This window comes from Neolamprologus multifasciatus, chromosome 11 (genome assembly GCF_963576455.1).
Source record: "Neolamprologus multifasciatus chromosome 11, fNeoMul1.2, whole genome shotgun sequence".
Taxonomy (NCBI): Eukaryota; Metazoa; Chordata; class Actinopteri; order Cichliformes; family Cichlidae; genus Neolamprologus; species Neolamprologus multifasciatus.
In genome coordinates, this window is record NC_140449.1 from 27,620,324 (window position 1) to 27,647,975 (window position 27,652).

Sequence of the window (27,652 nt, forward strand, 5' to 3'; positions counted from 1 at the left end):
TATGCAAAACAGTTCATTTTACAGTCCTTAGATGTTTAACCACCAAAATACAAGCATATTTTTCTTTCCTTTTTAAGGAAATTCTTTTAATGAGTCAGCATAATGTGCAGCACTTAGGTAATATGGTAAAATAGCAACACTGCACATTGTTTTCCTGGATTGCCAGTACATTAGCAGCACGTGTTGTTCTTACTTTGTAATTTCTTACAAAATAACTTCAGCTGCAAAAAGTTAACAAAACAAATTTCGGTGCCGTAAAAATGAATAAAAGTGGTGATCTGAGTAAAAGTACCAGATGCAACCTGTAAATTTCAGTCTCAGAGAGCCTGGAATGAAATGCTACTACAGCCATTTTGCTGGAGAGAATAAATGAAGAGCCTCAAAAATGAGCACACTAAGAGGAAAAACAACTGCTTGCCGCCATTTTAAAAATATTAAATAATGCCGTGTCAATAAACAAACTAACCTCGTGGTTGAAAGTGGGGCAAATAATCCGACGGATAGACCATTTTCTCACGATGAGCAATAGTTCCACAGATAACCCCGTACAGGTTTTGTCCTCAAACGAGAGCTGTAGGAAATGACTATGACTATGACTATGACTGCTAATGTACGTCATAATATTTTTATTTATTTTTTTGCCACTAGATGGTGGTATAAAGACTGAGGTTGATTGCATAGTGAACCTTTACTGATCCATGTAATAATAATAATGATATTATTTATCATTTACCGCTTTGAAAAACGTAGTTAAAAAGTGCTTTACAGAACACAAAAGAAAACATAACTGTAAAGAAATATATGTTATAGTTTTAATAAGTCTGTAATTCTCTGAAGTCCATTAAAATGTATAGGACATAGTGACCAGAAAGGTGTCAATGTCCAATACCAATTTAAATATCTATCTATTCAAATTTTATTCTGTTTTTAAATTTAAATATGGCATTAGGCACCTAATGAATTAAACTGGGATATTAACACCTCAAACTTTCTCTTTTAACAAAAACAATTAGTGTAAATAACAGCAATGGCACAGCATGTCCCAAAGCCACAACGTGCCACTGCTGTTATTCACTCACAATGTTACAACTAATTAAAAAAAACCTTAAAGGACGTCTGGTCTTCAGTTTTTTAATGCAACCAAGCGGCCATGCTTGGAATTCTTCACACAGCAGCCGTCAGCATGTGGACTATGGGCTCATTGCTAGAGAACTGCTGTATATGAGTAGATAGCCCGTCTTCTTGTTTCGCAATGGCTTTTTGTTTTGTTTTGTTGTTGTTGTTTTTTCGGGGGGGGGGGGGGGGGGTTGACAGATTTTTCTGCCAGTCAGTTTGTATTTAGAGGATGGCTTAAAGAAATCCTAAGCAACAGCATTTGATTCAGTCATATACCTGCTTCTAATTGTGAAGCCTGAGCAAGCAGACATTTGGTTTAGTTTAGCATTCTATATCTCACACGTTTTAATGGGTTTCCTCATTGTTAGCTATTTTATTGTATTCTGTAAAGTCCTTTGTACTTAATTCTCAAAATGATTTTCTTCTCTTCTCTTCTCTTTTTCTTCCCACCCCGCCCTGATCTAATTTTAGTCATTGCTTTCAGTTTTGGTTAGCTTTCATTTTTCTTCTTGTTTCTGTGAAGGAATTCCTGCCAGGTATCGTAAACCAAAAGCAAAAGTGGTGGGAGATTAATTGAAAATATCTATATTAGTGTTGGTACATAACAACAGTGCCAAGACACAATGTGCTACTGCTGGTATAGACTTACATTAAAATAGATGATAATGCAACTAAAAACAATGCTTTTTTTAATTCTTTTTTCTTCCTCAAAGGTTGTCCCAGGATTTCAGCACCGCAGTATGTTGTCTTTGTGCTGCATTGTTACAGAACGTATGTAATGGTGAGTATTTCATTTAAAGTTATACTGTTTTAAGCTTCTTTCTTATTCATAAGGAGTCGCTACAGGAGCTCAGTCTTCATGTACAAGATGCCCTTCCTGATGCAGCCATCTCCCTTTTCCCCTGGTATGAAGCAGGGGATTTTTTAAATGTTAGGTACTTGTGTTAATCATTACACTATAGAGCCACTAGTTTAAAGCTGTACAATTTACCCAAACAAAAACCAATGAACCAAAAAGTTTCATTTCTTTTTTGTCGTTTTCCTTTTTGCTCACTTTTTCCTCTGTATCACAGATTACAAATTCAACCAAAAGGTAAAGTGCAAGGAAACATCCTGCAAAAAGTGTTCCCTTGAGATTTATTTGAGATCACTTTGAAACAGAACAAAGGAAATACTGACAAGAAATGCTGTAAACCTTCTAGTGTGGTACGTAAAACTACAGCCAATGCTACAACCAGGATTTTAAACGTATAGAGGTGAAATAGAAATCCATATACACTTAAATAATTATTCAGTGAAAATGTTGCACTGCTGCAGTGACTAACACTATTGTCTAACAGCAAGACGTTCCTGGTTTGAATTTGCAAGCCAGCTGAGGCCTTTGGGTGTGGTTTGCTGTGGCTCTCTCAGGGTACTGTAGCTTCCTCCTACAGTTCATAACAGATTAGCTGGTAATGCTAAAATGGCAATTGTTGTGAGTGTGACTAGTTGCCTGTCTTTGTGTTAGCCCAATGATAGATTGAGGGTAATGCATATGGATCTGTCCTGGACGTGTGTCTCTTCTCTTCCAATTACCCTGAATTGGACAAGTGGTTAACCCCAGTAAGTTTCAAATTATATAACAATCTTTTATTCAGTTAATGTTGTTTTTCTCCTTCAAAAAGGCAATGAATGAAAGTCCAACTAGTTCTTACACATTTTTTTGTTAGCCTGAAAACAATTAAGTATGAATCGACTGTAGTATAGAAATCGTTCTTTATAAACAACAAAGGGTTTTTCTTCTTAATCAATTTTTTTGGGGTTTTTTGTGATACACCTTGCTAAAACCCAAAGTTTCAGAAACCCACCACATATTTCTGATTTTTAGTAGTAGCAGCAAGGAAATCCTCAAACACATTATATACAGTCATTCCAGTATAATCAGTGTGTTTTACTTTTATAATGACAGCACACACTACAGTAGAGAGCTTGTACATCATTTGCTTGTACACAATTTTGTATCGGTGTGATGTATGAATATATACTAGAGGGATTTCTGCTACCACATATTTATGATTTGACTCAATAGGAGTTGTATACCCGGTGGGTCACCACATTAGTTAGAAAACCACAACATTTTCATAGTTTTACATTTGAAAGAAATAAGTTAAATAAGTCTCAAGTTGACTCCATGAATGTGAAATGAAGAAAAACAATAAGTGAACTGCAGATAGAAAGTAAAATGCTCGAGTAACCATGTTTTGAATCTCCTACAACATTTTTACAAAACTCTCTAAGCTGCAACTTATTGAAATATGACATCAAGAGAACAGTAGGATGAAGTTTGAAGCCAGAAATGTTGAAATCTTTACAATAGACTGCTTATACATACAGTCATATATACAGTATATACATGTTCATATGTATACATGCATATGGTAACCATAGCATTCAATTATAGAATCATTTTTACAAAGAAATATTTCAAATGAATGAGAAATTGGTTGTAATAGAATTGAAAATATGGAGAACAAATTAAATGGCTTTATTATTACTGTTACACAGGCCAACTAGATACAAGATCAAGAACAGAGCCTTTAAAATTCAGAGTAAGCGTGAACACAACACATGTTTTCTTATGTTGTTACATTTTTCTGGAATTTGTATTTAGAGCTTGTTTCTGTGCTGCCATGATTAGTGTCTCTGTGCTGTTTTTCAGTCCAGCTTTGTCCAGCCACTGGTAGGATTTCTGGATGTCAGCCATTTCCTCTATCCGCCAGTGGTACTTACCGTGCAGGGGCCTGTCCTTCCATGATGGCTCCTGCAGTTGCTACTCTACTTTACTGGGTTTCTGTTGCCTGAGGTATTCACTGAGTACGTGGATGAGAAAACTCTTAATTGTCTCATCCTGGACAGTGGTTCTGACACTCACCAGTACCAGGCATCATTCCTTACACTTAGCGTACAGTCTCAGGGTGCTGGACTGGGGTGATACCTTCCGTGCTTAGTCAGGAGCATCTTTGTCTTGATGTCACTGGCTTCCATCTCCTTCTTTAGGCAGCTTATTATTCCAGCAGGGTACCTGTTGATAGCCCAGATCTCGTTCCTAATATTCAGCTGACTCCTTAGGACTTGCCTGACCCTCTGCAGGTACTTGGGGGTTGCAGCTTTCTTAGTGGCCTCTTCATGGTTCCTATTCACCTGGGTTCAGGCCTATGCAGAACAGCAGCAGGAAAAGCTCATCTCCTTGGTAGATCCCGCACTTGATGGTGTCTTGTGCTATAGTCTTGAAGTTTGGCCTCCAGTGTTGTTTGCCACATCCCCATCAAATTCTTGATGAAGGCTCTCAGGGTCCTGTTGATCTTGTATTGTTCTAGGCATTCCACGACTCAAATGTGGGGCGTTGAGTTATAGGCCTTCTCAATCTGGGCAGTGCACAGGTTGGTCAGTCTGGTCTTGCAGTCTTGGGTGACTGCTCTGTCTACCAGGAACTGGTGTTTTGCTCCTCTGGTATTCCTGCCAACTCCTATCTGTGCCCCATTCATGTATTGAGTCATGTGTCTATTCATCTTAGCGCTGTGATGCCTGATAGGGGCTTCCATGTGGTACTGGGGCAGGTTATAGGGCGGTAGTTGGATGGAACCAGTCCCTTCTGGGGGTTCTTGGGGATCAGGACTGAGCAGTTAGCCATTCTGGGTGTGTTTCATCCATTAGCAGCCTGCTCATTTGTACTACCAGATGCTCATGGAGTGCAGTCAGTTTCCTCAGCCAGTAGACGTTAATTATGTCGAGGCCTTGTGGTGTCCAACTTGTCCATAATGACGAACCTTTTTTGCCACTGTGATGGTTGCTGGACCCTGTTCAGGGAGGTCTGTCTGATCTGCTCTTAGATTCACTAGCCACTGTTATGTGTTGCAGCCTTCTCCCATATGGTCTTCCAGTATTGCTCCATCTCCAGACACAAAAGTTTGGACACGCCTTCTTATTTAATGTTTTTCTTAATTTTTTACTACTTTCTACTACAGATGGCACGATAACGATACCACTTTTTTTTATGTCCGATACCGATACCAATATCATACATTTGGATGTCCGCTGATACCGATATGAATCAGATATAGTGTATTTTATTATCAATAAAACTGTCTTTTTTAATATCTTGCTGTATTTTGTAAAAGTTCTGTCATGGCAAATGGGATGAGCCGTGAGGAGAAAATAAATGAGGCAGGCACTTGCTGAGATGTGAAGGTGGTTTATTGTAAAATAAAGCACAAGGTGAAAAATGGCAAAATGAAACTAAAGCTGGGGAAAACTAAACTACTAAACAGCAAACATGAACACGAACATGAAGGAGGGTGAGCAGAGACATATGAAGGTGGATGGCAGGGAAAACACACGGAGAATACACAGTTAATTCACAGATAGACCAGCGATTATTACAACTTATTACAACTTAAATACACACAGAAGAACACAGGGAGATTACACACAGGTGGGGAACACAGAAGGAAGTAATTGACAAGACGAGACAGGGGAAGCAAAACTGAATACACTCACATGACACACGGACCTTCACAATAAAACAGGAAACAAGAAACAAAAACAAGGACGCTGACTTGACGCTGAACTAAACCGTTAAACAGAATAAACTGAAACATAGAAAATAATATTCAAAACAGGATAACAGAAGAATCAGAACATAAATCATAATACAGAAGAATACCAAAACATAAGAAACTGAAAATGCTGGGTCAAAATGAACCACAACCCTGACAAGTTCATACTCATGTTTTAAAAAACAAAACACTACCACTATTCTGGTATGCCTGTATGCTAAAAATACACTGCACACAAAATATTTCATAGTTCAGCAATACTGATCAAGCTAATAAGCTTTTTTCCCAAAGGAAAAAATAAGTTAAATACAGCTTACTAGGGTATATATTAGACTTAACCCTCTGGCGTCCAGGGCATAATTGGCCGTTTTTGACGACTTTTGATTTTACTTCTATGTTTCACCTTTAAAAACTGTTTATGTTGCCTTATTTGGTATCATTATTTTCAGCACAACCTCTAATATCTGAAATGTGAGTTCTTTTTTTCATTTTGACATACTATATTTACACAATTAAAATGTAAATTTAGACAAAAAAATTAAAATCCAAGTAGAAAACAAGTTATATTTTTACAGTAAAAACCACAAACATGTTTAACGAATCATTTTCATAACTTAAAATGCAAATAGAAATTGTACATTTCCAAAAATTATGCACAAGTTTTGCAAACAACAAAGTTATATGAAACTATTTACCTAAAAATGCAGCCAAGGCCTCAGGTGTTTTTATATAACCATTTAAATGTATTTACAGAACAATCAGGTGTTCTGCATCAAATAAGAAGGCACAAAAATTACTTGTGCCACTCCAAAAAAAATGTTTCTGTCCACTATAAGACAGAGGAGAACACCACTGGCCTAAACCCTGCAGGTCCGTCAACAGGAGCTTTATCAGTCCAGTTTTACATATGGAGACAGCGTTTACACTGGAATTTGCCTTTGGTGGCTTTTTTTGGAGCAAATGTGACATCCATCAGTGTAACTGACACACAAAACAAAACAATGACTACACCACACACTAACTATAGCCTCCAAACACGCTAAACATCACTAATGTCTCACGAAAACGCACTTTCTCTCTTTCTTTCTTTCTTTCTTTCGCCCGCCCGCTTTCTCTTGTGGCATCACTCCTAAAACTTCCCCCTCTTCCTAAACAACCAAATACCACATGTTACCATACCATTTTTTGATTAGTTGACAAGGTACACTTTAACACCAATAGGGAAGGGGTGTTTTTTCTTATTCTTTTTTCACTTGCAAGCGGAAAGTGTTTGCTAATGCCGTCCTTAGAAAATGCCATTTTTACCGTTTCTTTCCGCTGTAAACACCACTGTTTTGACTGTTTTTATCATAACTCGGGTTTTACGTGGCCGATCGACCCCAGAAAGTTAATAGTTGCTATATACAATGATGGACTTCTATACATTTTACATGAGATGAAAACTTTGGTTGTAAGATTCAGATAATTATTTATTGAAGTTAGACATTTTAAATAAGAATAAGATAAAAAAGTATGTCTTTGATGCCCCCCCCCCCCCCCCTTTTCCCTGTTACTGCCCTACCTGAAAACTTTGCTAGACCCGCCCGTGCACAGTTACCAGTTGTCATTTGCGTAGAAAAGGATCCTGGTGTAGAAAGTAGTATTAAATAAATTCTAACAACAGCTTATCAAGCTTAAACGTGCTGCTGTCGTTTTGCTGCTTGTTTCCTCTTTGTGGTGCAAAGTGGGCGATAAACAAACAAGAGAGACGGACTTGTGACAGAAAAGCCGATCATTGATCATTGTCATGACTGAAGTAGCAGCAGGAGAGAGAGGCAGTCGCTCCATATATCGGTTGTTAAGCTTAACATGGAAATGCTTTACAAACATTCAGAGATGAACTTACACACTTTACTTCTCGGGGTGTACCCTGCCTCTTACCATAAGGTAAGAGGCAGGGTACACCCTGGACAGGTTAGGGTACAGAGACAGACAACCACCAGCCTGTGTAAGGGCTATTTGAGCAAGAAGGAGAGTGATGGATGCCTGGCCTCCACATTCACCTGATCTAAACCAAATTGAAATGGTTTGGAGTGACATGCACAGCAGAGTGAAGGCAAAACCGCCTACAAGTGCTCAGCAACTCTGGAAACTGCTTCAAGACTGTTGGAAAACCATTTTCTGTTTTATTAGATACCTCATGAAGCTTATTGGGAGAATGCCAAGAGTGTGCAAAGCAGTAATCAAAGCAAAGGGTGGCTATTTTGAAGAATAAAACATGTTTTGAGTAATTTCACACTTTTTTGTTTACTAGATAATGCCATATGTGTTCATTCATAGTTTTGTTAAAAACCTAATAATAGTTAAAAACCTGCTAACACTAGCGTGCTTTTGTGCTCACATTGGCTCAGCTTGTATTCAGCAGTTTCAGTGTAAACAGCTAAGGCTGATGGTAATTTAAGTATTTTGGTAGGTAATTGTACCAGTTAATACTTTGCATAAGGATGTATCTGCATATTTCATCATCCCTTCTTTTTCATTTTAGCATTTTTTAGATGTACACATGTATTTGTATACATATAACCACTAGCACTGCTGTTATATTTATTATGGATGTTGCTGCTATTTTGTTTTCCACACGGTCATCCAAATGTTAAAACCCTGGTCTCTGGCTCTATCTTCTCTCCCACTGTGACAGCACGTGTCCTGTTTAGCAAACATTATCTCATACCTGCATTTGTATTTACGCTGTGCTTCTTTCTTCACTTGTAATTAGTTTGCTACAGGATAAGACTGGCTTTGCTTGGGGCCATGAATCAGATTCAGGAAGGTGTGGAACAGGTTTAAAGAGAGATAACTATGTCAACTCGTGTTCAGACCCGACACAGCTGCGTTCCCTCAACAGCATAAAGGTAGGAAGAGAATCTTTTGTGGTTTAGAGATTCAAGAACAAAAATGATCAAAGATTATATATATTTTAGCTTTGAGTGGTTTTAAATTTAAGTACAATTAAGTAATTGAAAAGTGTGTTTCCTGAGGAGCTTCTCATGTATGTTTGTAAAACCTTGAGTTTGTCTTAAGTGAAAATGATTTGCTATACTGTGATCAACTTTAGTCCTTCAGATACTGTGACTGCAAATGTTCTTGATAATAAGGACTATTTTGAAGTTAAAAACTGCCTTCTTCAGTCTCTTCTCTTATGGACTGACCAGTCTTTCAACATTTTCTTCCTGTTTTGACTACACAGCTCTCTGTCTCTTTGAAAACCCATTGTATAATGCTAACATCAAGCCACTCTGCTCTCAGAATATTTGAAATGATAAGCTTGGTTGTAGATCAGGGTCCTGGTGTCTTTATTTATACAACAGCCTCAGTTACAGCTGAGTTACTGAGAACAGCCTGCCTGAACTTTACTATTCAGGTGCTCACTGCCCAAACTGTATTTCTAATTAAATTAATTAATTATTATTTGAGGGAAACAAAATGGTAGTTCAGTGAGATTATCAGTCTGTGGAACATTTTCATTCTTCTTAAGAATTTTCCAGTAAGGAATCTACGGTATTACTCAAGAGTGGTAACGCCCTTCCAGGGAATATTTTTTTTAACTGATGTTTATGTTGCTCTGACAGTCTGCTGACACCAATGAATGTTAGGTTGAAAGGTGAGTGAGAGCAGTTTTTCAGTCTCAGTTTGTTTGTGATTAAGTTCGAAATCTCAGTGAGATGAAAAAGGTAAACACATTTTATTTACTGTAAGTTAAAATGGAATACCCTAAACATAAATATAGTCAGTGCTGTTTAAATGACCTGATAATATTTTCTACCTAACTATATATCTCCAGATAGTTACTGCTATGTTAGCTACTAATATTTTATATTTAATCTTGATCATTAAGGATACTCACAATGTGGTTTAAGAAGCACAATGTTAAACCCTGAATTCGGGAAGATAAATCCAAGTGAAACGAAAGTAACTTTAAACGGTCATATTTTATATTTTATAGTCATATTTTATAGCCCTTAAAATAACCTTGCTGTCCTGAATTGCTTTGCTGAATTGTTGTTTTGTCAATGTCTAAAGTGGAAAGTACCAAAAGTCACAGCAGCTAGTACCAGAAACAGAACAGAGTGATTTCAAGATCATCAAAAGCACTGAAAGTACAGGGTATTACTCACAATCGTTCTCCACCAAACATAAATATTTACTGGCTTGTATTACAATTACTCACGCTTATATCATAACTAAACATTGTAGTTGTCACCAAACCTGAATATACTACAGAAACTCTATTTCTATTATGTCCTTGTTATCAATTCTATCGTTGTTTGTTTTGTGAGTAAAATGACCCTCCCCTCACTCTAAGGCTCTCACAGCGTCCCCTAGATGGCGTACTCCACCAGCACCCTTGCAGAGGGCTGTTTTGGGAAAGTGTACAAGGAGAAGTACAATGATACCTGGGCTGCTATTAAGAAAGTTCCTCAGCATCTCATCAGCTGGAAGGATCTGGAGAGAGAGAGTGAAGTGTACAAGTAAGCATATTAAGCATGGTTAATATTTTCAAAGACAAAAACAGCAATATGACATTATTACAAAACATAGTTGTGTAAAATATATGGCAGACGGTGTAATTGCTGACAGACATTTAATAATTTTTTGCTTGCTTTTAACTAAATGTAACTGTTTATGCTCATATGCTTTTTATTGCTCAATAGAGAAAACTATCATTCTGCATGTTTTTATAGGCAAAAAGCATGTTCTTTATGCATTAACAGTCACATCACTGATAATTGATTTAAAACTGGTTACATGGATCCCCAGTAAGTATTTATTTCATACCTTCTATTTACTACATATTAGCATTGTCATTTCTGGGCTATAACAAAAGAGCATCATGGTGTAAACCATAATATTAAAAAATGTGAATTGCACAAACACCTACTGGCCAAGACTTGTCGGCCTTCTACTCTCAGAACTGCCTTAAACTCTCTCCACAAAGTGCTTGAAACATTGCTCAGAGATTTTTGTTGATATTGGCATCATAGCTTCACACATGTGCTGCAGATCTGTACTTGCATGATCAAAATCTCCTTTTGCACCACAACCTTGAGGTGCTTTGAGAAAAAAAACTGAGTTCTGGTCACTCTTTAGATCATCATAAGGGTATCTATCTATCTACCTACCTACATTGTTATGTCTTCACTCAGGCAGTTTTATGAGGTTTCTTCTTGTTAAAAGGGAGTTTTCCCTTCCCACTCTTGCCAGGTACTTATTCAAAGCAAGCTCATTATTTGAATTTCTGTTGCCTACCTGCCAGCTTGAACCAGTCTAACCATTTTCCTTAGGCCTCTGATATCAACAAGGCCTTGTTGACAGAAGGGGTAGATCAGCAGTTTCTGAAACACTGCCATCAACCAACCACACCATTTTCAAATGTACTTTAATCAACTTCTCTATTCTGATGCTCTGTTTTATCTTCATCAGGTGGTCTTGACTATGTGTTAATTAACTGCTAAAAAAATTAAAGTAATACTATTTAATAAGAGTACAGCATAAAGTCAATTAAACGTCTGGGGTATTGATATGGCCAGTTAAGTAGCAGAGGTTGTTGTTAATCAGTTTCAGCTGCTGTAGTATTGATGACATTAACAACAGCTTTAATAGAGGAGCAACAATTAGACAACACCCAAATCAGGAGTGGTTTTACAGGTGGAGGACACTGACATCTTTTTCCTCTTTAGCTTTTATGACCAATTTTTCGTTCACAAGTTTTGCATTTAGCTAGGGTCAGTGTCACTACTGGTAGCATGAGGCAATACCTCGACCCTACAGAGGTTGTACAGATTAGCACATCAATACCTAGAAGAGCTGGACACGGCTGTAGAAAGTCCTTAACCCATCGCCAGGACCGGCATCTGCTCTTTCTTGTGCTAGGAGAAACAGGATGAGCACTGCCAGAGTCCTACAAAATGATCTCCAGCAGGCCACTGATGTGAATGTCTCTGATTAATCAATCTGATCAATACAACCAGAAACAGACTTCATGAGAGTGGCCTGAAGGCCTCTGAATCAAAACCTGAATGTTTGCACAGAATTCCATCACTTGATGCTAGATGATCCAGGTGGTTTTGAATGTTTTAGAAAAAGAAAACGCCCAGTTTATTTTGTTTTGATTTTGTCAAAATCTTCTTTTCTCCATGACTTGTTACCACTGATCTGCAGCAAGTCAAAACATCCCAACATAGTGAGGCTTCTGGGCAAAATAACTCTTAAAGGTGGAAAATGGATCATTCCACTAGAGTTTGTCTTCGGAGAGGACTTGGAGACCACCATCTTCAAGGCGTCAAAGTCTAAAATATCGGTGAGGTTACTAGAAAAAAGACAAAAGAAATGAAAGTTGAAATTAAGAAAATTGTTTACATGGTTTGCAGGTCATCACTGCCCTTTGACTCACTCCTTTGCTTTGCTGTGTGTTTTGTGTAGGGTATAAACCAAATTTTTAAAGAACAATTGCTGTTGTAATATTACCTATTATCTTCTGTTGTGTAACATTTTATGTATTTTAGCATGCAATTGTCTAATTTATTTCACACTTTAATAAGTAGTTTAAAGATTTCCAACTCAGGTAAGCATGAAAGTCAATGTGACCCTGGTCGTCCTAAAACTGGTCTCATATTTATTTTTACCACACAGTTGACTCCAGCTAATAAAGGCACAATCATTGTCGGCATGTGTGAAGGGCTGCTTCATCTACACTCCAGAGACATTGTCCATCAAGACCTCAAGCCTGAAAACATTATGGTGAGTGGAAATTGAGATATTTTATCACAATGTTTCTTTTTAACATGCAGATTTGAGCATATGGCGACTCTGAATAAGTCTTATCCCTCTGGTAGATAAAGAAGTTTTTATCATTTGTTTGTTTTTTCTTTTTTATTTGCAATGTCAAAGTCAACTTACGCAAGCTTTGGTTGTCTCAGAGATTAAGTAATGTAGGGCAAAGCACATGCGTCTATCACAGTGAAACTACGAATGTCTCGTTACGCATATACTTGTCTCAAAACTTTAAAGACATACGTGTGGCTGGTATCATAAAACTGATCGTGGCAAAAAAACACCATCCCATATTCTTTGTCGCTTTTCAAAATCACAAGATTACAAAATGCTTTAACAACAAAACAAGCATCTGAAAAGACAGTCAGCTAAAGATCAACAGAACCAGATAAAAATAATAAAAACAAATCAATAAATAGAAAAGCTGGTAATTCTGTGCAGACTCTTCAGAGAAACTATCTCTGAGCAGAAGCTGGTTGTACATTATCCACCTTATAAAGCTGTATGAGGTGTATTTTTTTATTCAATATTTAATGTTTGCTGAACAATGTTTGTTCTTTAGGTGGAGCATAACACGAACAGAGCGGTAATTATTGATCTGGGACTGGCCAAGTTCTTCAGACGTGGTCTAAACTCTGCAGTGGACATGGGGAATGAGGCTTACTCGGCTCCTGAGGTGCTGCAGAGGGGTAGCCAGAGAGATCAGCGTTCAGACGTCTGGGCCATGGGAAAAATCATAGCTGAGTTCTGTGCCCGGATTCGTCTGTTCACACCCAGCGTCTGTCCTGAGAAAATCAAGGATGTTTTAAAGGACCAACCATACTGCCCTGCTGTGTGTAGGATGGTGGAGCAGAACCCATCTCTGAGGGCCTCTATGGGCGGGGTCATTAGTGATATTCGAAGAGCTGCAGGAAAGGGCATTGTCACCAACACACCCATTCAAAAAGAGCTTCTTAAACCACCTACACCTCACATTAATGCCAGAAACCCGTCTCCATCACCTCCGAACAGAGATGCACATCTGCCAATCAGGGACCCATCACCAATCAATCAAGCTGCACCTCCGCTAATCAGGGACTTATCACCGATAAACCGAGGTGTTTCTCCACTTAACAGGGATCCATCACTGTTAAACAAGTTTGACATACATCAGTCACCTATGAATAAGCCTACAGGGCGGATATTTGAACGTTCTCCTAGACCAGAGATAAAACCTTTGCCTCGAACTGGAGTGCACCTTCCTCCTTCCCCGCAGAGGCCAGAGGACAAGAACAAAAATCTCAATCTGTCGCCGAAAGGGGGATTAGAACTCGCACAGGACCTCGTGAAAATGAAGTTGTTACAAGAAGCTGCCAAGGATCTTCCCTGCAACCTGCCAACGACAGGGAGGGTGGTGGTGCGGCGGTTTGAGGAGAAAAACGGGGAAATGGGTTCATGGGAGCAGACCGAGGTGGTGACTCGTGATGGAAAGATAGTCAAGTTTGATGATGTCAAGTTTAACAGCAAATGAGAGTATCTGGGAGAGTTACAAAATAGTTGTATGTTCACTCAGCTTAAAGATAGACTGAGTTTAGGTGCAGTAGACATTGCATGGAATGTAACAGGATATAATTTTTTTTTAAGGAATTGATTAGTTTTGAGTTATTTCCAAATTAAAACTTTCCATTAGCATATGCTTAGTTCCAAATTTATTTATAAAAATATCTATTTCAAATGCAAACCTAGATGTGATGGATTTTGGTATGCATTATGCTCACTGTGAGCTCTGTGAGTGAGACTTGTAATGAGATTATCTCCAACTGAAAAACTGATAGTTATATATATTTTCTGTTGGCTAAAATGTGCAATGGTGATTACATATGAAATGTATTTTGATAGTTTTGGTTAAATAAATGACTGTGAGAAATTAAGGGCAGGGAATGTGGGTGTGGTATACAGAATGGGTCTGTGGTGTATTGTCTACTTAATATGTCTGCTGTTTTTTTTAACTAGTGATCTAATCGTTAAGCTGTACTGTGCATCAGAATCTCCTGTGTCTGATAATCGTTTTTTTTTTTGTTTTTGTTTTTTTTTTTAAATGACTGTAAAGTAAGACAAATAAATCCAGCAATCTTTATCTTTGAGTTGCTGGAACCAACAAGTTATTTGTTTCTGGGTTAATTTGATGCTATTGTGTTGCAGAAGTTCTTGCTACACTGCTCTTTACACTTCAAAGTGAACAAAGGTGATGTGTTAGTCCACACCCCATTTACAAGAACAAGAAGAACCTGGTTTAATTTTTTTGTAATTACTCTTGCAGTAATAAAGTACATCTTCCAATCTCATGTAGTTGTACACATCAGCATTAAAGTTGCTTTTATTGTTTATATGTGCTCTTAGCAGTCTGTGTGGATTTTTTTTTCACGGCTTGAAGGGGAAAGCTCTGAGTTGAGACTGATTTACTGTCACTGTTGGGACCATTTCACATTTGGCTTCCTCCTTGAAACCGTGGCACTGTTTAGATGACCACCTGTAAAGGATCAGTGATTTGAGGTTAAATATAAACTTAGGTCAACAACTGCCGTTTGGTTTCAGTTGTTTCTACATCTGTTAACACTGCAGTCCATCTTAGCCACATGGATCAAGGAAGTGGGTTGTGTGGTTTCCTTGTAAAGCTGAGCAACTGACAACTTTTATTTATGTAGAATGTCATGTGAATTAGCAATGCTTCCTGAAGAATTACACAAGTTGTATCAAGTCCTGGTTCTGTAAGTCGTGTGTTTTTAAATATGGCATTAAATGCATATTTGTATTGTTGCCTCTTAGCTCCATTTGAGATAATGATGTGGTGCAAGATGTGGGTGAGTTAAACAAAGTTAGGTTTGGTATTATTATCACATTTATTATAATTTTAAGATTTTCTGTTAACTCACTTCAAATGTAATTTTTTTCACAAGCACACCACAGACTGGATTAGTATGGACATGCACTCTGTATCGGTGACTGCTTTGGCAGCCACATGAGGTTATAGTATGCCCTCTTTTGGATATTTGGATAAGTGCATTTGTCTGTTTTAGTAGTAACCGATGACAGGGAGAGACAGTTAATGATTTTTGACTATAAGGTGATTGTGTCTTACTATTTTCAATTAAAATAATCATTGCATGTCTTAAAGTACATAATACTGCCTATAAAATATTTTCAGGTAGAAATGTGATGCAAGGACAATCCACTCTAGAGACACGTTTGTTCAAATGTGGAAGGCTTTGTTTATATATATATATATATATATATATATATATATATATATATATATATATATATATATATATATATATAATTATATAATATTTGGACAGCTTTTCCAGTCTCATTATTATTTCATGTAAGCTGTGTTCAGTGATGGATTAATTTTAGGTACACTTTACCTTGTACCTAAAATGTTCGCCTTGTAATCGGAAGGTTGCCGGTTCGAGCCCCGGCTTGGACAGTCTCGGTTGTTGGGTCCTTGGGCAAGACACTTCACCTGCTGGTGGTTGTCAGAGGTGGTTCTGAAGGTAAAAGGGGATCCAATACAGGTACTAGCAAGGTGTACCTAATAAAGTGGCCCATTCAATTTAGTTCAGCTTTATTTATTTAATGCCAAATCGCAACAATAGTCAACTTAAAGCCCCAACAATCAGTCGACCCTCTATGAGCACGCAGTTTGAGACAGCGGGAAGGAAAAACTCGTTGTTTTGTTATGTTTTGTGCCTTTTCAGCCAAGAGAGCTGAAGTAAAACAGCAGCAACAGCTGAACTAGGTGTAGCTAAGAAAGCTAATCATTCTTGTCTGCTTCTTGTCTGAAGCTCTTTCAAGCTAGGACACTTTCCCCACAAAGAATAAAATGGTGCAATGCTAGAAATACAGGAGAAACTTGTTAGTGGTAAATTAAGCCATAATAGAATAGAATAGAATAGAATAGCCTTTTAATGTAGCTGGACTGAGGTGAAATATTAGCCTCTGCCTATTCTCACATGGTTATTTCAATTATGTCACGTCTTTAGATGCTTGAGTTACACAAGTTCCATAAATGTGATGTTGCAATTTAAAATAATTGATACATTTACATTGATTTGATTCGTCAGCCTGAAGTTGTTTACATGTTTAAATGTCTACAGTACTAAACATCAGCATTCAGGAAAGGTGTGATGCGTGCTCATTTACACTTCACAGTCTCTTTCCTTTGTAAAACCCCAGGATCAACTGCTGTACCGCCACTATATTGAAGTCGTGTTCAGGTGATTTTATCCCGTTTTTTATCGTGTTTCTCAAGACTTCCATCCCCCGGCTGGATTTTTTCACGCTGCATGATAAGCCGTGAGCTCTTTAATAAAACAGCAGATTCATTTCTTTTAAAGCAAAAGCTTGCTTGTCCATCGTGTTGCATCATCTTCAAAAGCAGCGCTCAACAAGGCCGCTCCACTCACTCAGTCAGCTGTGTAACCATTGCCGGGTCGGCTGTGTGATAGAGCTGATGGGTAACGAGGGGGAGAATCATAGGTCTTGGTGTGACAGATAAATACCTTTATGCTTGGGTTCATGCATTTTGAAAATGCATGAACACATCCACATCCAAACTTCCCACATGGACATAGTAACAAAGCCAATTACCTAACTTCACATGCACACATTGTTAAAAATAGCCTTTAGCACGCAGACACACATATATACAAATCCAGTACCCAAGAAAGAGTTTCCTTGTTTTCAGGTTTTAATAGTTCTTACAAAGAAAGAAGCATTAATATTTTATTACATTTTTTCATTTGGATGGCATGGTAGCAAGTTCCCATTCTTCCACAGCTCAACACAGTTCACAGTGAACACACTCCTCTGGTGCCACTGACATCAGATGACAAGAAAGTGCAGAGAAAATGGAGAGAAAAGATGGTTTATCAGCTGAAGTTGCTCCAAGTTGCTAAATTCATAAAAATAACATATAACCACACTTGCTTGCAAGTATATCAAGAACTGGATTTGCATGCTGAATTATATTTCATCTAAAGAAAGTTTTGGTCAATATTATCATTTGACATTAAGAAGCATTATTTAAATGAGTACAACATAGAAAGTACTCATTGATACACTGAACATATGCATCCAGTTTGTTGTGTTATACAACACCTGAAAAAGAGCTGTTTGAGATGACACTGGACAAGCAAACGTCATGTAGCTAGCATACAAAATATATTATTACATCATTTTGATTTGGCAGTTTTACACCATTTGAAATTATTACTATTCTTTTTTTCTTTGTAACTTTGACCTTTGCTTCTATAGAGACAAAATCTACTTAAATTTTGCCCCTAGAGGGAAACAATCGAATGCTCTACACTGACTTTGTGCTCTTAATGCCTTTTTGTTATCTCTCAGTGCTAGCTAAACGCTGCAGTGTGGTGAAATGCAAAATTATTATAGCTTACTAAACTGAACTACAAAATAAACTAGATTTTTAGTTTAGTGTCAGTAAACCATAATTACTTTAATTTACTAAAATAAAAATAAAAACTAGAGTCTTGGAATAATATAATTAACTTATAATGATGCCTGCCTGTCTCCAGTAGTACTGTGTGAAGTGCCTCAGGTAGAGGATGTGAAGACAGGCACTGTTGGTATTGATACTGTTACAAATGAGTATCTAAATTGCTGAGTAAATTAGCATCTGAGTATCAATTTTTTATTTTTTGTTTTGGGTTCTTTTTTGTACATCCCTACTCCAATCTGCACCCACACATTATCTACATGAACATTATGTTGCTCTGTTTCATAGCTCTTTAAGACCTACACAGTTGCTCTAAATGCAAAACTAGATGGGAGCTGTGGAATACAGAAAATACTGAGAAGGAGCAAAACACAGTACCATCAGAGTTTTTCATCTTCATTTAACCAACAGAAGACAACAGCAACAACAGATTTTTTTTTAAGCAAAAAGAAACACAAGAGTCAATTCGCAGGGTTGCATGAGCCACCAGCTGATAACATGGGTCATGGTGTGAGTAGATGTTGAATTGCCTTGGAAGGAATTTCAAAACTGTCCACGTACAGTATAGCCCTGAATTTGCCATTTTAAGATCTGTTCCAAAGCAATTCACTCATACTTGACCTATGTGACCTTAATGATTCACATGATGACAGGCTGGGTCAGTGACTCTCTGCACTACCTCCAAGGTGACAGTCCCAAAAGGCATTAAATAACTGTGATTTCCCACCAGTAGTCTTTCAGATGATAGGTGAAACTGTCATTAAAGACCCTAAAGAAAAAAAAAAGAAGGCCAGCAGTGTTTAACATAAACACTGAAGAATGCTCAGTTACAACTAACCACAAACTAACATTCAATTGAACCTTTTATGATGAATGTATCAAGCATTCTGCAGTGTGTGGCCAAATCTCAGCTAAGATTTGGTACCTCAAAGACAAACCAGCTTCAGCAGTACAGCTGGTATACGAGGTGACTAAGGTTTGGGTCAGTCAGTTGTGTGTCAGCCTGTAATATCAAGTCTCACAGAGTGGTGATGGATCAAGGAGTGTGATTGGTGCAAAACCAAGCTTTCATCTACTGCAGAGAGCTATAAGCAGCTGATGAAGACCGTCTATCCATCCACCCATCCATCTTCTGCCTATCCCAGTTATGTGAATGTTGGGCTACACCTTGGACAGGCTGCCAATCTATCATAGGGCCAACACAGAGAGAGACTACAAAGAGACAGATCTACAACTAAATTAATATTTAATATCATTTTAATTATTTTTTGTGAGGAAGAGAACTTGGAGAGAACCCACGGAGACACAAGGAGATCATGCAAACTCCAGACAGAAATGCTCGGTTGACGAAATGTGGATGGTCTTACCTGCACATGACTGTGCAGCTGCAATGTCCAGGGCTATTTTAAGAAATGACCATATTGTAGAACTCAAGCCAGGCTCATGTTTGCCTTTAAACTTATGAGAGAGTCAAAGAAAATAATTGAAAGAATAGGTAAAAAATACAAGCTATGCACAGCTTGCACACACACACACGCACAAACAGATATATGCATACACGCAGGACGAGGTTCACAGCTGATTTGACATGTTTGTTTGATTTGGCTGCGTCTGCTTGAAAGTGTCACATCGGCGTCCATCTAACATGCACTCGCATCCAAGCACAGTTAAGCGATCATGCGTGTAGTTCACTTACCTGATGTGACAAACATGTGTAAGTTAGGGATGCATGAGTCGTGTGTGTGTGTCACTGTGAGCCGCTCGCCAGCCTTCTGTCTCTTCTCATCGCACAGATATGGCGTTTCTGCTCATAGATTCTTTTCTGTCTGTTTCTAACATCTGACTTAAGGTGACACTTGTGTGGATGAGCTGAGTGGGTGTGCTTGTGTGTAACTACTCTTCATGTTTTGTGTGGAAGTGTGTCTATGTAGGTTTTTTCATAACTGAATGTTTGTAAGGGTGCACTGTTAGTCAGCAGTGTTGGTCAAGTTGGTCAGTAATTAATTACTGATTACTTCCCCAAAAAAGTAATCCCGTTACTTTACTGATTACTTATTTTCAAAAGTAATTAGTTACTTAGTTACTTTTTAAAAACATGATTTAAACCTGAATAGGTAATAAAGCAATAAATCTTCCAGCCCAATTCTACTTTTTCTGCATAATCAATCATACAAAATGTAATCAAATGGAAAAGTCTCTTTTTAAAACTTGTTTTATTAGTTTTAATCTTTTAACTTTATGCATCAAGCAAAAATTTAATTATATGCAACATTCTCTGACTGGAAGAAATTTGTTTAACATTTCAACCTATTTTCTGCACATTCCAGCACATAAAATAAAACAAGTTTTTGTGTTTACACTCACTCTTTCAAATAAATGCAAGTGAAACACAGCAAAAATAAAATCAAAGACTCAGCAGTTGCTCTATTTTCACCTGTATAGCAGGAGTGGGGTAGGCGGAGGTTTACCCTGGTGCAGGTGTGTCGCAGCGGTCAGTGGAAGAATCCGCGAGTTTTTCTTTTAATTTCCCATTACGTGATAGCGCACTCGGTGCTTGCTCAGAAGTTTCGTTTTTTTTTTTTTCGCTGTATAAAGAAGTTTTCTTCCCACGCAGTGAGCAGCGGACGCTAATGTTTTTGTCACTTTTTACAGAATCAAACTCAAAATAAGGTCAGTACTTCCACGAGTACTTAAACGCTGCACGGTCATTCTCTCTCCCTCACTCGATATATTATCCATTGTTGATCTGCACACAGCTGTTGCCACGAACGTCGCACTTACGTCGTTGTCATGAGACACTCGCAAAAAAATCACGGCTTTAGTAACGCAGTAACGCAGCGTGCTTACGGGAAAGTAACAGTAATCTAATGACCTTTTTTGCAATAGTAATCCCTTACTTTACTCGTTACTTGAAAAACGTAATTGGATTACAGTAACGCTTTACTGCCCATCTCATTTAGTCAGCCCATGTTTTACTAGAATTGACTTATGATTTTAACACTAACCAGGTCATAGGGAATCCTAATTTTTCAGTTGCTTTTTGGACACAACTTAAATAGCATTATATGATAGTAAAATATCACATTTAGATTCGTTCTACTGGATTATCTGTCAGAAATAACAAGTTCAATCGGTATGAGTCTAATGGCATCATGAGACATATTCATTACCATAGACTCATCATAACAACCTCTGCTATCAGATAAAAGAGAATGGCATGAAAGTCTTCACTCAGAAACAGCATAAACAAGATTTAATATTCATGTAAACAAATAAAATGACAGCCTTCCTTAATCACTTTTGCATATTTCTGGAAACATTTCTGAAGTTCTCACCGCTGTCGATGCGCTTCTCAAAACAACTTATGCGTAGAAAAAGACTAAAGTTAATCTGCAAAGGCGTGCAATATTTCCCAACACATTAAATTTCTGTGTCTAAATTGAGTTTTAGTGTAAATGAGCAGTATTTGCTATCCAAATCAGATGTTCTTTGACATGCTGTAACACTAAGGTGGTCAAAATGTTTAGATATTCTAAATGTCTAAATGAAAATGGACAGTGAATACTTTTGGGCCTAAAAACCGAATTGCCTTCAGATGGTGATTTTAAAAGCACCAGTTTTTATATTGTTCTGTGTAAAACAAAAAGAGGAACATGTATGAGAAAAAAAAATCTGCAATGCTCAGACAAAGGAAAGAACATATTTTGAAAATTCAGATGACTGTTTTGCATGGAGTAGCTTACCTAATCACATAATTACAATATGTTCTGGTTAGTAGAACTATCAAACTCAAAATACACCATATAGTTGGACTGCAAAGACATTAACAAATAATAATTACATTCAGTTTTAAAGCATCTTGTCTTCATGAAAAAAGAGATGTTATATACCAAGAACATATCTTTCAGGGTGAAAGCAACTCACTGGAGACTGACTAAAATAAAATATAAAATAAAACAACATTTTTTTTGTTATATATCAGTTTATTCCCATATTCCCTCTTTTACTGCGCAACATGTCCCCTTTTTCAAGTACAAGTCGAGCCATCTATCGCCACTTCTCACTTTTTGTCTCTAGGGGGAGCTGTAGTACCTACTGTCAGTCTGCATCCTCCTATGGTTCCTCCTTCTGCATCCTAGGATAACAATAAAACTAAATCACGGTGAAACAAAAGCAGTACACAGACCCACACACACATTATCACTGAAGCTGATGTCAACACACTGCGTAAAAATCCAACCGTTTGTAACCTGAATGAAGCCATAAGTTGCTAAAAAATGCTAACACAAACATTTGCACACTAGTCTTTGTGAGGACTCTTACTGAGGTAATGCATTACCTAAATGAAACAAATTATTGTTATATTTTAACCCCCAACTCTAACCCAAAACCTGCTTTTAAGCTGAGCACTAAAACTAAGTATCAACCTTCAAACGGCCCTTTGAAGGTGTGAAAACTTGCCAAATGTCGAAATCTCTTCACTCCCAAGGTCTAAACTCGGATTGGTACACACACACACACACACACACACACACACACACGGTTGACACCAGCAGTCTGTTTGTGATTATAGCAGCTGAAGGTCAGTATGGCTCCTGTTACCAAGGTGACAGGAGATGACTGACGGGTGTGAGCTCAGACTGATCAGAGGTCAGTTGTGTGATTGATTCTCCTGGTCACATTTGGCACACACACACTCCTACTGACTTAAATTTGTGTTATCTGCATATGACATTGAAAATAATGTTAAGAAAGAGCTGGTCAAGGATCAGATCGTGTGGTCTGTTTCGTGTCAGCTTCAGACATTCAAACAGTTAATGACGATTGAAAAAATCACATAAGCAAAACCAAATTACACAACATTGAACTGCTGCAGACGAGCTGAGAACACCTGGGCAGGAGGTTTAACACTTCACTAGCTTAAATTTAAAACACCTGGATGATTTTTTTTTTTTTTTAAATCCCGATATAGACTGCACATCTGTTTAGAGGGAGCGCTGAGGCTTTGAATCTTTAAGGCAACAAACTGGAGCTTTAAATCATAGACAGAAGAGAGAGAGAGAAGAGAGTAGAAGGAAGGAGAGGAAGCTCATCTCTCTGACTTAGGTATTTTTCTAAAAGAGTCTCTGTGGTGTGTCCAGCCATGCATATCAGAGTGTGTGTGTTTGGTCTTTCTAGTTCTCAGTCGACAGCTCCTGTGATCATTAAACTCAGTTCACTTCACTTCACTTCGTTCAGACATGAATTCTCTTTACCCATTTATTCTGTTCAGGGTCACAGGAAGTGGAAGCCTATCCTACAATGGGTGGTATTGCAGGTTTCCAGCCTATCAAAAGGCTACATTCACATCTCTCCTGCAGGCTCTTAAAGATGCCCTTTCATTGAGGAGACTGGGAGTGCTGATATTTACTTCTGTGCAACTTAACCAGCTGCACTTGAATTTATTTATTTATTTTGGTTATATGTAGCTGGTGGAGATTTAGTAGTGTCATTTTTTGTTTGTTTGTTGCAAAGTGCTGCTAAGAAATTGTAATTTTTTTCTTCTTTTTTTCTACCAAAGAGTCTGTTGGGTAAACTATAAGAGTAATCTGCTTCAGTACTTCATACTGTCTTTGCTTTGGCCAAAAATGCCTTGTTGATACCAAAGGTCAAGGAAGCCAACAGTACCTCAAATAAGCTCTTACTACAATCACTATAATTGGAAAATCATCTCTGAATGCAGAATACATGACACCTTGATGTAGATCAGCTACAATGGCTACAGTTCACAGGGCCTCCCCATAATCAGAAAATAGATGTTTGGAAAAATGTCTCCTGGTCTGATGAGTTTCGTAGGGTCAGGTATTTGGAATAAACAACATGAAAGCTTGAATTCATGCTGCCTTGTATCAACAGTTCCGGATGCCTCTGATTGGGTGTGGGGGGTATTTTCTTGGCATACTTTGCCTCCTTTATTATCCTCTGAGCATCGTTAACATGCCACAGTCTCTCTTCACTCTTCATGATGACAGTGTACCATATTCTGATGACTGCTTCCTGCACAAAGCTCAGATAATCTCAAACTTGTTTCCTGAACATAAAAATGAGTTCACTGTACTCAAATAGTCTCCATGGTCACCAGATCTCAATTCATTAGAGAACCTTTGAGAAACACAAGATTCATATCATAGATGTTCAGCTGACAAATCTGCAGCAACTATGCAATGTTATCATGTCAGCATGGATCTCAGAGGAATGTTTCCAGCACCTTGTTAAGTTTATGACACAAAGACAGTTCTGAAGGCAAAAGGGGGTCCAGCTCAGTTCTAGCAATGTACATGTCACTGGTGATGGCAATTCTATATATGTTACCATAATTTAACATAATTTTCAATATAAATAAAGGCCAGTCATGAAAGTGTCCCTTGGGGAAATTTGCATACAGCATCTGCATTTCATAAGGATTAAGCACATGTAGGACAGGGCCCAAATATTATCTGTACTGCTGCTATTGGCTGACCTTTAATAAGACAAGGTTCAGGAACACAGAAAATAGCCTCCTCTGGTCCTTCTCTGCTCTCAGTCACATTTAGGTGGAAGAAAAATGAACAAATTTGACCTTGTTCCGTGGCTTGCAGAAGATCTCACAATTGTAGAGCCACTGGCATACTGAAGAACAGACTTGATACATGATTACTATAACACCGGTTGGCATGCAAAAGAATTATAGTGGTAAAAGCACGCAGCCCTGAGGGAATCATGTGGAAGATGAGAGCTTAGTGGACACGGTTATATTAACCTAGACCCTCTGGGATCTGTTGGTTAAGAAGTCATTGAAACCAACAGACTGTGCTAAAATCCATATTAAAATGAGATAAGAGCCTGTGTGCTGGGACACGTGGCTGAATACAATTAAAATATAAAGAAAAGTGGATTAAAACTGACACTATGGTGCTATGAAACAGAAATTAGTTTGTCAGTTAAATCTGAGAGCTTACCGAAGATTTCAGAGAAACGAGGTTTGTTATTTAAGTTAAATGAAGTAAAGTAAGATTAAATAACTGAAACTTTCTATTTCTTTTCTTTTCACTGGCAGCAAGTATGAAGTGGGTCCTTGTTATTTTCGCAAAAGCTCTTTGTATTATATAACTTCAGAAAAGACACAGGGATCCAATTTCCCCATAGGGATCATTAAAGTTTTATCAAATCCTGAGTCATTGTAGAAGCAGTAAAGGAGAAGATAGAGATAAAAATACAATAAATGGAAAACAATTAAGATTTTAGCAGCATGCAATGCCATTTTTACTCAGAAGTTGAAGTTTCAACATTTTAATGGAAAAAACTATTTTAAGCACCTCTTGATCCAGAAATAAAAGTTTGTTTCTTGGACAACATTACAGATAAGTGACAGTTGGAGCTCCTTGGGTATTCGGATGATTGAGATGATACCTTTTGGATTTCCTTTATCATTTCCAGAAGGGACGGTAATTATTAAGCAAAGGAGACCAAGCTGTGAGTGGTTTTGACCTGAGGTATTACAAAGTAAGTGAAGATCATCCTCGGTGGACTTGCAGATATCTAAACAAAATTCATAATTAATTTTTAGTCTTACAGATAAGAGCAGTACGGTTGCCTCACAGCACGAAGGTCCTGGGTTTAAATCCACCATCAACTGTTTTAGCCTTTCTGTGTGGGGTTTGCATGTTCTCCCCTTGTCTGCATTGGTTCTTTCCAGGTACTCCTCTGGCCTTCTCCCACCATCCAAAGACATGCATGGGGTTGGGTTAATTGGAGATTCTAAATTAGCTGTAGGTGTGAAAGAGAGTGTGAATGTCTCTGTGTTGGAGTAACAACCTGTCCATGGTGTACTCTGCCTTTCACCCTCTGCAAGCTGGAACAGCCCCCACTGTCCCACCAACCCTGATTTGGATAATTGGAAGAAAAAATGAAAATGGATTCATGGATAGTTTTACAGATATTTGAGTCTGTACACAATAAGTGGCAAAATGCCATTGGTATAATAGAATATTAAAAGGTATAAGCCAGTATAGATTCAAAAGAATTGTAACCAAAGCTCTTTCCTTTTGGCACATTTTCTTTTGCTGGGGATGACATCATTAAACCCTTAAAACAAATTGTCCCAAGGAGGTTGTATGTTTTTGAAAATTCGATCAAATACTGTTTTTGATTAGCAAGAACATCAGCACACCAAGGTTATCCACAGAGTGTGCAGCATTAGAAGCAATTTTTCGTCTTGTTTTTGCCAAAAATGTGTTTATTGATTTTTCAGATGTTTTAAAGAGAAGTACACATAAGAATAACACGTATAATAGGCATGCATACACACACACACACATTCGCGTATGGCTATGCTGTATTTTGCGTGTCCATTTTTGGTGAACTTTGTTCAATTATCTTTCAGTGGGGAAAATCCCTAATATACATAGTTTGGGATATCGATTCAACTTAAAACTTGTAATATGTAAAAATATAAAGAAAATTATTTCCAAAAACTTTGAATTTCTGAACATTCCCATAAGCAATCCATCAGTGTGCCTTTGGCCTTAGATTTAACACATATGTCTGGGATATTAAAATCAAATTTGTTTAGCAATGTTTGAGTGACATATGTTCTCATTAGCCATTTATAGTTGGGCATTGGGCAGATTGTGTTTGGGCTTTCAATCAGGCTCGCTGTCATTCCTCTACGGATATTCTACATTTTAAATCTTGACACCATGCAAGTCTTTTGTTTTCTGAGGATGTTTTCATCAGAGCCATCTCTGACATTAATATAAAAGCGGGATATTAAGCCCTTCTTCAAGTAGTGGTTTATTAGTTTACTTAGTAATTCAGCCTTTAAAGTATTTAGTTACCCCAGTATTGGGATAACAAAAATTGGAAGTTGCTGTGTCATGTCATGTGTCATGGCATGATTAATGTTGCTAGATTTTTCAATGATTTAAAAAAAGGAGTATGTTTAATTACATAAGTGGTCACTGTTAAAGATATAAATCAGCTAAAATGCTAAATAAATAACACATTTGTACCACATCTGCAGTAACTGCTACAGCTTTTGGTTACCACTGGGTGCAATGGTCACGCTGCATCTCAAAAGTCCTGAATTTGCAGTCGATTCATCAGTTTTAAGGTCTATTCTGTCCTCACTGTACTGTCAAGTGCTGTTAAACCACACAAGCATCAGCCTTGAAGGTTCTAAGCAATATCTTGTCTGATTCTGGGCGCACCAATATTTGTTTTGAGGAGAAATCTAAGAGTTTAAGGCAGTCCTCATACCTACAGTTCATTTGCCCAGGTCTGAATCAGTAGATGTGCTGTAGCTTTTTCCTATGGTTTCACAAGACCACGTCCTCCAAAGAGTCTCAGAGGAGTTATTTTGGTCCACACCTGAGTACGATTATCATGTTCACATCTGCACAAACGAACTGCACCAAGGGGGGAAATGAACCAGTGTTCATTTTGAATGGACTAAATAGTAAAAGTGTAAAAACACCTTTAAATTGATTCACTCCAGAATGCCTGACATTTTCTAGCACAGAAGGACCATAATTCAGACGTACATGGAAGCCAGATTTATTTCACTGCTGAATAAACCCAGTCTGCTGACACGTGTGTAAGTATGTGAGTGTAC

The 27,652-nt window shown here is 37.8% G+C and overlaps 2 protein-coding genes across 6 annotated transcripts in view; one reads left to right on the forward strand and one right to left on the reverse strand.

The window, feature by feature from the left end:
- Nucleotides 1-599, reverse strand: part of LOC146508699 (uncharacterized) — a 7,369-nt gene extending 6,770 nt beyond the window's left edge. For both annotated transcript variants that reach the window (XR_014876865.1, XM_085177417.1), the window contains exon 1: nt 467-599. Coding sequence is in view for 1 of the 2 variants with exons in the window: in XM_085177417.1 (XP_085033543.1) it covers nt 467-509 (43 nt within the window). In the remaining variant the exon portion in view is untranslated. The remainder of the gene's footprint in view (nt 1-466) is intronic.
- LOC146508700 (uncharacterized) overlaps nt 1-15,744 on the forward strand; it is a 16,333-nt gene extending 589 nt beyond the window's left edge. Inside the window, exons 2-7 of one of the 4 annotated variants that reach the window (XM_085177413.1) lie at nt 1,830-1,897; nt 8,467-8,602; nt 10,054-10,219; nt 11,910-12,048; nt 12,381-12,488; nt 13,084-15,744. In XM_085177413.1, coding sequence (XP_085033539.1) covers nt 10,074-10,219; nt 11,910-12,048; nt 12,381-12,488; nt 13,084-14,031 — 1,341 coding nt within the window. In that variant the 5' untranslated portion in view covers nt 1,830-1,897; nt 8,467-8,602; nt 10,054-10,073 and the 3' untranslated portion in view covers nt 14,032-15,744. The other 3 variants (XM_085177416.1, XM_085177414.1, XM_085177412.1) reach the window with 3 other exon arrangements.
- Nucleotides 15,745-27,652: the final 11,908 nt, after the last annotated feature.